The sequence below is a fragment of the Tenebrio molitor genome, chromosome 1 (genome assembly GCF_963966145.1).
Source record: "Tenebrio molitor chromosome 1, icTenMoli1.1, whole genome shotgun sequence".
NCBI lineage: Eukaryota > Metazoa > Arthropoda > Insecta > Coleoptera > Tenebrionidae > Tenebrio > Tenebrio molitor.
In genome coordinates, this window is record NC_091046.1 from 7,008,273 (window position 1) to 7,023,905 (window position 15,633).

The following is a 15,633-nucleotide window of genomic DNA, read 5'->3' on the forward strand; positions in this document are numbered from 1 at the left end:
AATTTAAAGCGTCGGTGGTGTCGGTTCACTCTTGGTACATAATTGTTTCTGTAATTTTTCTGCTTCTGCTATAATTTTGTCAAAATGGGCGACTCCGACGAAAGTATTTTGACGTATTTGTATCCTTATTTCTTTGATAATAAAATTACATACTTATTTATTGTGCTGATGAGAATTAACGTTACAATTACAAATGTGATGAAACGCCCATTTTCCTTAAAGCGAATTGACGTTTCCGTCTGTCATAGGTCATTTAATTGGATATGTTTTGTGGGTTTATTTGACAGATATCTGACGCATTAATAATGACAAAATGGTAGGTTATGAGAGTAAAAATTAACGGCAAAAAGAAATCAAAGTTCAAATTCGGAATAATAATCTAAAAATGAACTAAAGGAAATTCTCGAAGTACTCCCCATTTTGCTCTAAACATAAATTAACTATTCTCTCGAACGATTCACCAGCATGTTTAATTTAATTTGAAATGTCAAATTTAACTTGTCACTGATGCGGCTGTCAGTGTGAAGCCGTCAACAACCGGAAGTTACTCCAGTTGTACCATTTAAAAATAAAATTCAGCATTACCAACTTAAACAGTCCTTCTTGATCACCCCGTATTTCGTGGATAACCGGGAAATACCTATTTTGGGACTGTGTACAAAATACTATCGGGTGTTTTTAAAAAAATGTCACCTCAAAGTAGGCGTTGAAGAGCCGACTGTGAACGCACCACTCGTGTTTTAAAAGCGAAAGCTTTAAACAGGTGATTCATTATCCGTATAGTGCGTTCACAATCGATTCTTCAGGTGAAATAAAAAAAAACACACCCGATAGATTGTACAGTTAGGGACACGGAATTTCGGGCATCATTTTTCTGTCACGTCAATCGCATGTCAATCAAAATCGTTGCAAACGTAAAATTGAGGTTAATAATGTAAAGCCTATTTTACATTTTTTGACAATATACTTATTGACACTGATGCCTGAATTTCCGTGTCTCTAACTGGATCATTAAGAGCAGAAATGAGTTTTTTTGTGCTAAGCCCAGAGATTGAAGACCGAGACGCAGTCGAGGTCGACAACTGGACGAAGCACAAAAAGACCTTATATATTCTGAATTTTAATGTTTTTTGCAAAATTTCGAAATGGCGATGAAAGTGTGGAATAGCAAAAAGGTCCTTCAGTCTAATAACTCCTTTATAATAGGTTCAGTTTCCATGGATATTGAAATTTCTTTTTCGTTTGATTCTTGCTGATGAAGAACAATTAATTGATAATAATAACAAACATTTTTCTTTAGTTCTTGTCGTTTAAAAAATAAGTATCAAAAGCCCTCCAACTATACTTAATGTCATGCCATCGAAATTTTGCCCTTTTGTATAAAAGTTCACCCACTAGTTTTTGTTGATACCCTTTTGATATATTTACGATGATGGACGCAGCCCTCGTGCCCAGTGGCTGTCTATAATTGGCGATTATGTCGTCACAGACATGTCGAACCAGTCTTTAGGACATACATCCCCGGAAAATGCGTTTGTTCATCGGCACTAATGCTGTTAGACAACAGAAGATTATTCTGGCCGGTCGAACCATTCGGACAACTTGGTTGTAAACCCAAGACGCAGGAGCCATTATCCGTGAGGACTGATTGTTCGAATTTTGCGGGCGTTGCCCGGCTGGCATTGTGTGGTTTCCTAAAATCCGACCGCAGCTTAACGGATTTCGCAGCGTTTGCTCTCCCAATAAATATGCCTTAATAAATATTTGAGACTTGATCCGGCGTCGATCGTCCGACTGGAAGAACGTCTTCGACAGTGAAAACCCGAAGGAACACGTCAAACACAACTTTTGTGGCAACATTCAAATAATATGTTGTTATTTTCATATCAGTAGCGCTGTCAGATCACTTTTCAGGTATGAGGCCGAAATTTGAAGCACGAGGCGTCAGCCAAGTGCTGCAAAACAGGTCGAATACCTGAAAACTGACAGCGCACGAATATTGAATTAGTAATTTATTATACGAGTTTTATAAGACACCATTTTGTCGCACGCGTTTTTTAGAGCACGACGACCGCAGCGAGGAGTGCTATAAAGGAAACAAGTGCGACAAAATGGCTTATAAATCGAGTGTAATACAATATTTATTATATTTTGCTCCTATTTTAAATTTTAAATTAAGAACATTAAAAATTTAAGTAAATGTTCCTGAAACCGGTAAGTATCGAAAAGAACTCCTTTTCGAAACCCGTTTGAGTGTTATACTGACTGTGTTAAAGGTGCAGAATAGAAAAAAGTTTATTTTCATCAATTGGATGATCTGCTCTGGTCCTCTGCCCTGACTGGTCCTTTAATAATAATAATAATAATTTGATTCGCAAACTCAAATACTTTAGGCAAAATTCGAAATTGTACCTGGTGTGTCAACAAGTGTGATTCAGTCGGATTCGATACGATTGTTCACGAAAACGTGTAGGTTTTTGCAGGGCAGAACGTTATTAAATGCAATTACGTAAACGACCAATAAACGACCTGGCAGTCTCAGACAGGAAAATAATAAACTGGGACATGGTAGAATGGAATTGATTCGTAATTTACGAGCGAACTTATGCATGTTATGTCCATTCACACACTACCGTTTTACCAATTGCTTTTATACTGAGGCGTCCAACGGGATTAATCATCCATTTCAATGGGTTTGTGCACGCCGAAAGATATGTGACTGAATTTCGAATCCAAAATTAAAGCAAATCAATTCTCAACGGAAGATCAATTAATAGACGATAAAATAACTATAAATAAATGGTGATGTTGTTATTTGGCCCGAAACGGGATGGTGTGGAAAAATGAAAATTATTGTTAGCGAAAAATGTCTTTTAAAAAAATTAAATTGATGAGACTCGATTGTGAATGCAGCACGGATTACAGATTACATTACATCTAACCTCATTTTTGCACTGATTGTGTTTTTACCCTCCAGACTGACGGTCACGAGTAGTGAACGCCAACTTAAGCAACGATCAGATGGGCTATTCAGTCCTCATTGGTTCTAAAACTGAAAAGCGCATCCACCATATCGCCAACAGCTGCACCAGACTTGCTAAAATCCGATTTCCCGCACGCGGTGCTTTTGACTTTGCAGCAGAACAGAGGAAATTACATTGTAAAGTTAGTTGTTATTCAATGACGTGACACTTAGACAGGTGGAAACGTCAATTCACTTTGAACAAAATGGACGTTTCGTCACATTTGCAATTGTAACATTAGGTAATTCTCATCAACACACTAAATAAGTAATTTTATTATAAAACAAATAAGAATAGAATTCAAAAAGGTAAGAGTAATAACAGGGTCCTGAAAATATTTATTGTTGTTTTTCAAGTGAAGCGAAAGAATTTGTTCAATATGTTGTGTGATCGTAAAAGACGCCACCGACGCTTTAAATTTTAATAATCTAGTAGTCACCGCGGAAGGTGCTACCAACCCAATAGTAAAAAAGTTACTAATGTCAAAAATTAAGTTAAAAACCAAGAAACTGAGCTTTGCGAGTCTTCGACGAATTGTTAAATACGAGTAACTTGGACGAGTTCTGCATTATTATCGTTATAAATTTCTTTTTTAACGTCTATTGAATTTTTAAATAAATATTTTTTAAATTATTTATTTTTGTGTAACTCTTTTCTTTTTCTCCTTCATTTCTTCCCAAGCTGATATAGCTACCTATATAAAATTCATATCCAGAACTTGAGAAAAAAATAATAACAAAATCGAATGTGTCTTTTATTTTTATTATTCCACCATAGATAGCTCACGTAATTCGACATTATGCCACAAACGTTTTGCTCGTAATCGGCAGTTCTCTCACAATCATTTCTGTTATAAATGTTTGTTAAAAGCCATCAAATTAGAATTTTTCTCGCATTTTAATCAAACAAAGTCAATCGAACTGCTTTTTTGTGGTATGACAAACACGAACATGGAATGATACAAAACGTTATTTAATCCTGTTGGGGTGTAATTTTGCATGAGCTAATCGAAAACTTTTCCCAACAAATTAATTGAATAGCATCAAGCCGAAATTGCAACTTAATCCACATTTATTCAAAAAAGGTGGAAAAACATCTTTGAATAACAATTAGCAAATCATCAAATTTGTTATTCATTAACTTTAATTATTATTAAGTGTGGAGATCACGTACGAGTATGTGCAAAAAATAATATCTTCGTGTTACTTCACGTCGTTCTCTCGTTCAAACTTGGGACACTGCGTATAATTAATATTATTATTAGAGTTCGCCGAATTTTGTAGATTTAAAAACGACTTTTAACGTTGTTTAAAACTTTACGTTGTCGTTAAAAAGCTCATTAAAACAAACAAATTACAACACCTACACCTTCACTTTAAAATAGTTGTAAGTCACCGCCGGTAGAGAACAAATCAAAACATCACCCAACTATCATTTTCCTCTTCGAGCACAACATTTGCGAAACAAAAACCCAAAATATGCACAGAAAACGTACATAAATTAAAATAAATTCCACATAAAATTTTAATTGCATTCGCTTAACCTAAATGCGCACATTTAAATATAGCTCGACGTCACAACTTTTGTCTATGCAAGTGCAATTCCACGTCTAATATCTGCACGATTTTTCGACGCCAATTAGAACGAACAAAACGGGACGACATCGAATCAAAATGCACAATGATCAATTCCGAAACGAGCGAATTCTTTCGTTGCACTTGCAGCGTGCTAATCACGCTCTTAACGAACCCCATTCGGAGAGTTGAAAACTTTTCAATTGGTTTTTTTCGGGGGGCCGCAATCAAACTTGTTAATTTTTTTTTAATATCAATTGATCAGCGCTCCGCTCCGGCACTGGATGTTCCATCTGGCCAATTGATTGTAAATTTTCCACACTCCAGTGACTCCAGTTAATTACTTTGAATAAATTAAACGTCCCCGGTCGGTATTGCACAAGACGAAACTGTGTTACGCAAGGGTGAGATAACGGGGGTGAAAAATAAGGACAAATCGTCGGGGAGAGATTCGCGTTGCGTCAACAAGATTAGACGTTCGAAACGTATCCCGGAAAAGAGTGATCATGTGGGGACATGTGGCTGCTTTGCTTACCTTATTATTATAGACGTCCAGGTAATTGGGTGCTGAGAAAATTGTGATAAGGGAAGGGAAGCCTGTTGTTTGACTTTTCCTATACATTCGATACCTGCAACAAACAAATCTCTTCAGTAGGGGATTTTATTTTACGGCGACGAGTCGCAATATAATTTTCTGCCGGATCCCGGGGAACATATTTTATTTAGGTCGTCATCGTGAGGACGTCAGACTCCGCCATTTATTCATAAGCGAAAACTACTTTAGTGTCGCTCATTCTGCAATAACTAAATCACGAGCATTTTCCTTGCCATCCCTCTTCTCGAATTTGTCTTTGAACGTGGCTTATGATAAAGCTCCATCCGACAGAGGTTCAAAACAGATTTAATGCACACTTTGATACTGCAAAGTCGTCTGGCAAAAAATCCGGAAGATCCGACTTCTGATCGTATTTGTCGGGCTATATTGGTGCATGATGCACGTCTCGGGGCCGCATTTTTCTGACAAATTGTCTTTTCTCTTGGCAACTCTTGCGCAGACAATGAGAAACTGCGGTGATGTAAAAATGCCATGAAGAAAGACTACTCGAGCGTCAAATTTCCAGTTTGGAATTTAGCCATTTTGTCTTTTTTATTATCCTCCAACAGAATTTAAAAACACATCTCGCCAGATATCCGAGCTGATATCAATAAATTCTCGAGTAAATCCACCCATTAGTGAGGGCGACAAAGTGAACAAAATCATTTGTTTTTTTTTTTTTTTTAATTCACATGAAACGACAAGCTTGTTCAAGTCCGTGGCACAGCGCAAAATGTGTAACATGTCCTCGTTGGACTTTGCTTTTCATAATTATAAAAATAATGTGAAACTCAAATGGTTAACAGTCTGTTGATATTTATTCATGTACATGCAGCTCGTTTTGTTACATCACCCTCATTTTTCAAAGATTTATAAATATGTGTGTTTACGGTACTTGAAGGCAAATGTTATTTACCAAGGCTGACAATTTGGATTATAAATTGAACAGCGTTCACGGAACCTTATTTTAAATTTAAATTAATATTTTCGATTCCATTTGTCAAATTTAAGTTGCTGTTAAAGTGGAAAATTTGACACAATACCCCTGAAGTAAAATTTATAGTACTGATTCAAAACCAACAGCAATTTGCTGCTGCTAACTGAACCACTGGACCGGTTCGGGTACTCCCGGTAAAGTGAACCCTATTTCGCGCTTGCTTATTTTATCACAAATTTGTAGTTCGGCATTTGCTCGCTAGATAGACGCACGACAATAAGTTTTACCATAGATATACTAGTTTTACCTTAATCTCCACTGGTTCTAGGACTTTTTTCTTCTGGTTTTGAGTCGATATTTTTTTCAAAAGATATAAAGCTATATATTCAGTAATTATAAGAAAGGTTCAAAAAAATTAATGGTCAAGTGACATGGTGCTCTTTTTGTTTCCGTTAACGTATGACGTAGCTTCACCAGTTGTTCAACCACATACGTCAAATTTTTACAAAAAACAGTTCATTTAAGAGATGATCAAAAGGAAGTATAATTTTTATATTGTAGAGACCAGAATTTACAGTCTACTGAAGGGTGTGTGTTCTTATAGAGCTTCTTGATTTTCTTAAAATAGAAAAAATCTTCTGGAAAGATAAAATATTGGGGCAAATTTTACTGAGAAAATAACACTATTTTGTGAGAATTAATTTAATTTTTCAATATTTCTTTATATGTCCATATGGTTCCGGATTTCCCTATTGCCTTAAAACACATTTTGCAAATTAAAATATTTTTAAAACAATGTTGTTACCTTTTTTCGTTTCCAGTTACATATTGTACCAAATGACTGTAAATGATTGAAGCAGATTTAGTCGTCAGTGTCAACATGTCATCTCCCGATTAAGTTTTTAGGTTAGGATCTTGAAAGTTTTGTGTTAATGTGAACAATTGACACTGTAAATAAGATTTTCCAAAATAATGGTGGAAAGAAGCTGTACTAACGAGAAGTAAGCAACATTTGTAAAAATAAAGCCCGATAATGACAACTTTATTTTATTTAATTTTCGTTTGACACATTGAATTTCAAAGCAGCGTATACCAACATAAAATTTAAATATGGTGCCAACCCAACAAAAAAAAAACACAACCACTTATAGTCATTGGGTATAATTCAGCCAATCATAACAGTTTCCAAATATTAAAAAAAACTACATTTTATGAACTATTATGACAAGTAATTCATCAAATAGTGTGTTTCAATTACCAACATGCAAGGGTGATTAAACCCCTACTTTGTTTTATTTATTTTTTCCAATATATCGTGTCTAAATGCGTGTAATTTCCACCGTTACGTGCACGTATATCCTGATAAAAATGTGGGAAATTGTATTTAGAGAAAAACATTTAAAGCGCAAACTGCAGCGCCGCACGGGTTCTTTAATGTGATTTAAGGTTGCAAATGAGTCTAAACAAACATGTTTCAAGAAGTTTGTACAAAAAAAAAGTTCCGAGTTCTGAGGTTTTATTCATTTAACATTTCTGAAATCAAGTGATGAAGCTATAAGAAGTATTGAAGTCATTACGGAACGCGGTTTCCCTTGGCGGTCACCCATCCAAACACTGACTGCTCCCCGACACTGCTTAAAATGTCTTGTGAAACGAGTGTATATAACATGCTATTTTTTCTATTTCGGCTTCATTAATTTAATTCAAAAAAATATAAAATAATTATCTAGTGACTTTTATTTTAAAGGAATTGGGTTGGTATTGATAAAGCAATGTCATTTCATTGAGAATCGCCCTCAAATGTCACATGATTTATATTGACAAATCACAACTCCGAATTGTTTGAATAGCAACCAATCACAATTTAATTAAGCGGAAATTTTCCCTAGGGAAAATTTCCGATATAATTTACCTAAGGAAAAGTTTTTTTCGGGCGATTCTCTTCCGAATATACCTCGGGACCGATATATATCGCCAGAAAATTTTTCTTGCAGTCCAACACTCGTGTTTGTCGCTCAAAATTACCCTCCAGCTGGCGCCCTCGTGTAATTTTCTTGCTACAAACACTTGTGTGTCAGGACTGCTCGAAAAAATTTCCGGTAATATATCTGTCCCTTGGTATGTATATTATATGTAATTATATGTATATGTAATTAAATTTCAAATTGTCTCCCAAATGTTATTTTATTACAATAATAAATCTACCCCCTTAATAAACTAGGCAAAAATGAATAGGGAATTTTTTCATTTTTGAATTTTTTATAAATACAGTTTAAAATTTGTAATGAAATGTGTTAGAAATATATTAATATACACATTAAATGTAATGTTTCAAGCACCTGTAACATTTTAAATTTATCCAGTGTTTAAGAATACGTGGGAGGATTGGGGCAATTATTTTGCTTTCCATGAAAAATTGTGGAATTCCCTATTCATTTTTGGCTAGTTTAGTTTATTTTGATCCAAAACATGGATTCAAGTTGAAATGTCATCACATTTAACACAGATATTTACTATCAATACCAACCCCATATTCAATAATCACTAGAAACGATGCTATAAAATTGATCATTGTGTAACTGTTTTCAGTGTCACAACCAGTGCCTTTTTTTATTCAGTGGAATTACATGTTTCAAATCAGACTCTTGTTTCTATTCTTTTTTTACAAAATTTAAAACCGAACACGTGTCAAACGTCATGTAATCATTTAGAATAAAAACGTTTAATTAACGTGATAACTGATAAGTCTTCGATTTTTTGCTACAAAAGTAACAGAAACATTTTAAAAATAGATTTTATGATTCAAGTAAATCTCAATTTAAACAAGATTATCAATAGTTACATGTGAAATTATACAAGGTAATTTAAGAGTAATAATGAGTCCGACGGAATTGAAAATGCAACCCATAATACATTTGGAACGTAAAGCTGGATAGAACGCTGTAAATATCCACTATCCAGCTTTACCTGTTGTATTAGTTTTTGACGACCCGAATTACAAAGATGTGTCGTATTTCCTAGGCAATAATCGAACCTATTCATATATTTTTCTCGAACAACACGCTGCGGACGAGCTCCTTTTCTGTAGCAGATGCGACCAAAGTATCCAAGAAATTCGGGCCGAATTCTCTAAATCGCAAACATCTGTAATTTGTTGTTTAAAGGAAAATAACTCGGCAACAAGTTCGGTCCAAGTTTTGATTGAACGCCGGGCATTAATTCGTTAGGCGGCATCAATTGCAACTCTTTTGTCGGCCGCTTTTATCTCCCCAACCTGACCCACACTGTCGGCAGAATTTGGCATTTTTATCCGCTCTTTCTGCCAAGTTAAACACTTTTACGATATTTGAACAATTTAGACGACACGTACAAATTACCGCTTTTTCATTACCGCCTCGACATTTACGATCCTCAAACGAGAGCGGTCCCTCTTTTCGGATTTATTCCATTTAGACATGACATTAAAAAAAAATGCAGCCGTACGCGGATCTGGTGAAACGCCAAATTTCGCTCCCGCGGGCAGACCTCAAGACAAACAACCATTTTTGAAATTTCCACAACAACAATCAAGTCACCGATCGGAACCCTTTGACCGGGACCTGGATGCACGAAGCGTCTCGGCACAAAGAAAATCCAATTCGCGGGAGATTTCTTCTTCGCTCTTTCCCATTCAAAAAATGATATTCCATCTACGTTTGTCCACTAAAACGTCTTCCGAGCGCGCATTTCTCCTATTCTCCCGCCCCGGGACGAAATGCGAAACGGAGAAAAATATTTACATTTCGTGGGCGATATCGCATGCATGAAAGTGGAGATTTCGGGTGGAGACCACTCGCTTCCGCGACGATCGCGTCGCAGTTCCTGAAGGAGACGGACCCATAAATCGCGGGGTCGGCCGTAGATCACCGGAGGACGCTCGTTAAGGTTGGAGGATCGGTCCAAGGAAAGTGGAAGAAGGGATCGACTGGAAGCGGCAAGATAGCCGTCAACTAGGGACTCCCAGGGGTCAAATGGAGGCAGCTTCGAACGTGCCGACCGACCCTTCCGCCGCCGCTTAAATTCGCTGCGAACATGAACTTACCGCCAACTTAGACGAAAACTTATTTTACGTTAACAAAACTTGTTATATCGGGACATGTTCCGGCCATTATGGCGTGTTATTTTTAGACCTCTCATTTGACCGGAGAAAATCCCTCTTTCACTGGAGCCGGATGCGCGACTACATTTTCATGATTTAAATGATCTACATGTAAAGGAAATGTAAATACGTATCTGGAGATGAAATCTAGTTTGTTGTTGCTTTTATGTACTGCACTTTGGTGTGTGGGGCTTTTAACGTTATTCTGCTGCGTAATAAAATCTCGAGCACACCTCACGTCTAGGAGGAAATTTTAAATACAGAAACGTACCTACTCCTGCCACATTTTCGCTAAAAGCGAACGCCTTCAACCACACACAAAAGCTCGACGTAAACTCTAGTTTGCGATTGTTGCTAATTTACTTGTATTTTTTGCGTTGCTCGGTTGGCAGATATGTTTGTCACGTTCTCCCATTATTACAAAGGGATCCTTGCGGGTTACTCTGCCAATCGGGATTCAGGATGTTCCCCGCAACATTCGATGAAACATGAACAGGATATCAAACGAGACAAACCGACTACAATCTGAGAATCACGAAATTAACTTGTTTATACACGATGTCAACAATTAAACTCGAATTTTATTGGCAATGTTGAACATTACCGAATGAAATAAGAAGTCGTCTTAATTATATGCGAACAGCTTCGACTTTTTAAATGATCTCGCCGTTCTCTGATCAGCAGGAAATTTTAAAACACACCTGTTTTCGACAGTCAATTTATGAACACTTGTTTCCAGCGATAAAAATAATTTCGTTAATGTCAAATTAAAAATACGAATGTTCGAGTCAAAGTTCTGATTTTTTATTACTATGACATTTTATTTTGGCAATGACACCTACAGCAACAGTGACAGTGTCTAAAATAACATGCTACTATGACTCACATGAAATTCATGATTGGCTAACGGAAAAACAATAAAGCGAGATAATTTAAATTGTTGAGTAGAGATTATCAAAATTGCAGCATGACAAGCAAATGAAAACGGTCTGATCGGATATTTTTTTTTTGAAAAGAACAGATGAAAAATATTACAGTAAAATTGATTAAATAATTCATTCTCGTATTGATAAATTTAACTTTTCAGCGACTTTTAAATTCTTTTCAGGAAATGAAATTTTTATGTAAAATAATTTTTGGAAAATTTTCCAAAATTCGGCTCTTCTAAAGGGAATAGAATAGAACTTTCAAAGTATTCGAACAGTACCTAAGTGGTAGGAATTGTGTATTTTCAATTCAAGTTTTTTTTCAAAAATTTTGTTTACACGAAGAACACAATTTTATGTTTTTTGCTTATTCATTTTTTAAAAATATCTACTACTAATAGGCATAACAAGAAGTGGATGTATAATTTATCGATGTCGGTGCCAAATGTACGCCACTGGACATGTACACATTAGTTGAAAAAAAAAACTATAGTCTAGTCTCGTAAGTTCTGCCAAGATAATTAATATACCTCATGCAGCGCCCCTCTCGGCTAGACGTTGAATCAGATGAATTGTCAAGTCTCATTGTAGAGCTTTTTAGGTTTTTTATTGATTGTTGATTAGCTACACAGCACAAAATGACCAGGAAAAAAACCGTAAAACTTAAATGTTCTGCTATTGTGGATTATAGTTTTTTGCTAGAAACGGAGTTAAATGAAACATGAAAAATTAAAACTTTGTGTTTCAACCGATAGGCGACGCTAGCGCTGCCATACAACGAAGTTAAAGGTCGCAGTGTTAAATTGCTTGTTATAATTATAAATTAGATATGTCAAATCAAATTACTCACTTAAGAATACCTGATAAATGTTAAAGCTGACGCGATAAGAACACATTAACATTACAAAGCAAGTTGAATCTGTGTTATTGATCGAGCTTTTTTTTAAATCGCAAAGCTTTGGCAATTATGTAAAACCTTTCTCCTTACGAAAACAACAAGATATTTAAAAAACCCCATGTAAATTAGGATGTTTAAAAAAAGTCTTCCAGTCTTGCGATAAAAACGATCAAACATTTAAATAATTGCTTACGTCTTAGAGTTAAAATTGAAACCAAATCGTTAACGCAATTTTAAACATTGAAAATTTTTTGAGAGGAATTTAAAGCAAAATTTTTTACGGGAAAAATTCAGGACAAAATGATTAGTATTATCTCAAGAGTGAAATCTCTGCATTTGTGAAAATAGTTGTCGACGCGGCTTCGCCCTAGTGGATTTCATCTTAATCTTACTATTAATGCAATTTTTAAAAGATTACTTGGAATGTATTAATCAACATCTTTGTTGGAAGATTAAGTCGAAGCTGTTAAAGTGTGTCAAATATTTAAAACCTCACATGAGATCATGATGTGTAAACGCGAAATTATAAGTATTTACATATATTTTGACATAAAAGGTAACCGCATCTAATAAAATTATACAGGGTGATCCATCTTTTACCACCGGTGGCAAAATGATTGAGAAAAATTTATGAAATTTACAGATTTGATTTGTCGAAAAATTTACTTTCGGCCGGTATAATTTATTTCAAAAAAATTTTTTTTTATGAGCAGATACCTATTTATAAAAAACTGTTTTTAAAAAAATTTGATTTTTAAATTTTTGCATCAGAATGTGGCTAATGGCGTATAAAATCAATATGTATCTGCAATCCGTTTCGAAAAATGTTTGATAGTTTTTGAATTAAATCGATTTTAATGGAAAAATTGCTTTTATTGGTACTCGTTGACTTTTAGTGTTGTAAATTTTCTTTAACAATGACTACCCTGTAAAACTGACCTGCTTAGGTGAATTTGTTCGATTTTACGAATAGAGTTGTAAAGGACCCACTGCGGTGGCAATAAAGATCCCCTAATAGATCTTATTGTTAAGATATTGGGACATTATGTCGCAAATACAAATTTGAAAATCAAAATGCGTTTATTTCAATAATACCATATGCTAAAATTAATTTAACATGGTAAAATTCTGTGAAAATACCTCAGTGTGCATATGCCACAAGGTTGAATAAATTAAACAACTAATAATTGAGAAAATGCCAAAATTTGACCTAATTAACTTATAAATTTCATTTTCCGATATTATGTGCCTAATGAATAATAAATTAGGTCTGCAAAATATGAAAACGAAATTATAATTTTTAAGGTCAATTTTGCCACCGGCGGTAAAAGATGAATCACCCTGTATAAATGAAATTGTGACATACAAAAATTGCTTTTGTTACAGTCAGAAATTTAGATCTGCGAATTCTTGTAAACACGCCATTGCTAAGCAACCGCTCCGAGTGCTTGCTACAAAAATCCATCTTTTTACTTATTACTCCAGTCCCCTCTCAAAGCGATGAATGGTTTGTGTGTTAGAACTTAAGTTAAAGAAACACTAACGAGTAGTGAAGATCCCATCACGCTTCGCTCAGTGATTCTTTAATTATAAGCGCACATCCAATAGATACATACGTACTCGTACATACAAATTTTGAGTTTTATAATAAATGTTAGTTTTACTCATTTGCTAAATGTGATTATTTCTGAGAAAAAATCAAGTTTTAGCGGTAAAAATTAAATCAATTGTTTCTTTTAAGCGTTTAATTCTTTTTACTAATTGGTTGCTTCTCTAGTCCTTGGTCTAATTGTCACAATTTAGAAAGATATTAATCTAGATATGACTAAGTCTGAGGTCATTTACATTTAACGTCGTAAATTTCTCCAGAAAATTGAAAACATGCAAGTTTCACAAGAACGTACAAATCTACGTTATAACCTTCAAGATAATCGGCAAAATGACAAATATTTAATTTTATTCGTGCTTTTTCAGATTTTTTTTTATGATTTCGATATAAATCTCGAAATATATTATTTCTTATCTTCATTTAGATACCATTTGACGTATTTTCTTTTATTTACATCGAGTCCAAGTGGAGCAGATACGACCTAAGTATTTGCACATTTTCCCTATCTCTCGATTTAAAAAAAAAACCCACCGTCATCTTTTCATTTTTAAAAATCACTCGGCACTCGCATCTCCACCGAAATCTTTACGGCATCCGTCCCGGCAACAAGGTTTTTTAATCTCGTGCGTGAAACTGGCGAATTTCGCCGTTCCGAATAAATCATCTGATCGTAAATCGTCTCCGGCGTAGTCGGAATTCCGCCGAATTGCATCCACCAGTTTGCAGATTCGTGCAGAGCGCGAACCCGCAGGAGATGCCGCGTTATCGCCACATTACGCAAACACCTGACAGGTCAAAACGGTTTCAGATAAAAGGAGGGGCGCGCCGAGCAACGCAGCGTGTGCGGCCAAGCTAACATGTTTCGGTTGGTTCACGGCAACGACAGTAAAGCACTTTATAATTAATGCATGCAGCTATTACAGTCCACTTACTCCGAGAAGCTTGCTTGTTCGCAAATTGCGCAAAAGGAACGAAACGCCGTCGGCATCCCATTATCCAATATCATATGAATTACATTACTTTGTTCAGACTCGACGTCGGCGACGGTGTCGGCGGCGTTCTGTTTGTTCCGTCGACTCAACCCCTAAAAGAACCGTTAAAAGCCAAACGGTCCTAACGGGACGCCACACTAGTCCATTATCAATTCCTACCGAAAAAATCACGGCTCGTTTCGCGTGTCCCCCAACTGCACTGTGAATCTAGCTCAGACACGACTTTTAAAACTCCAGTCGCACACTACTAAATCCTGCGGCCTTTCCTAATCTCACCTTTCTTTTACGTGAAAGCTTGTCAGAATGTAATGTTTGAAAGGTTCTCCGTTCATTGTGTAACTATACCCACAGATTAAACTTAATCTACCGTATAAAATCTCAATACGGAACATGCAACTGGGCACCCACCCTTTTAAGCTCAGGTATATAATTAGCATATTATCGCGCCAATTTTTAAACTTACTTCCATTTTGCACACGTACCGTCATGCATATTTTATGAACGTGTTTTATCGAAATTCACCTCGAGATACACAAAAACCACCCTCTAAACGTAAATGGCGCCGAACGGTAAACACAGACGCGAGGGTGTTTAGAATTAAAATATAGAGCGGAAGATAATGAAGATTTATTTATCTCTGGAATTGGCCGTTCCGGTTCGGTTTGCTTTTGACTCTTGGACTGTTCGTAAACAAGCTCTACGTGCATAAGTGATAAGACAAACGAGGGTTGGCCTCGATTGTGATTCAGAAAAAAGCTCGATTGGGTCTTAATGGATAGGGAAAAAAACCAAGTTCATGTCGAAACAGTTTCAGTAAGTTGTGTATCGAATGAAGCTTTTATGAAATGAGAGATATTAAAGCTTCCCTTGGTAACAAGTGAGCCAATTTTGAAATGTGCATTTACAACGGTCGTTCTTTTTGAAATGTTTCGATGAAAAGC

General features: G+C 35.7%; 1 protein-coding gene across 9 annotated transcripts in view; it reads right to left on the minus strand.

Moving 5' to 3' along the window:
- LOC138128267 (serine/threonine-protein phosphatase 2B catalytic subunit 2-like) overlaps window positions 1–15,633 on the minus strand; it is a 144,613-nt gene that overhangs the window by 10,634 nt on the left and 118,346 nt on the right. For all 9 annotated transcript variants that reach the window (XM_069044468.1, XM_069044457.1, XM_069044487.1 and 6 more), the window contains one exon: window positions 5,133–5,226. In XM_069044468.1, coding sequence (XP_068900569.1) covers window positions 5,133–5,226 — 94 coding nt within the window. The remainder of the gene's footprint in view (window positions 1–5,132; window positions 5,227–15,633) is intronic.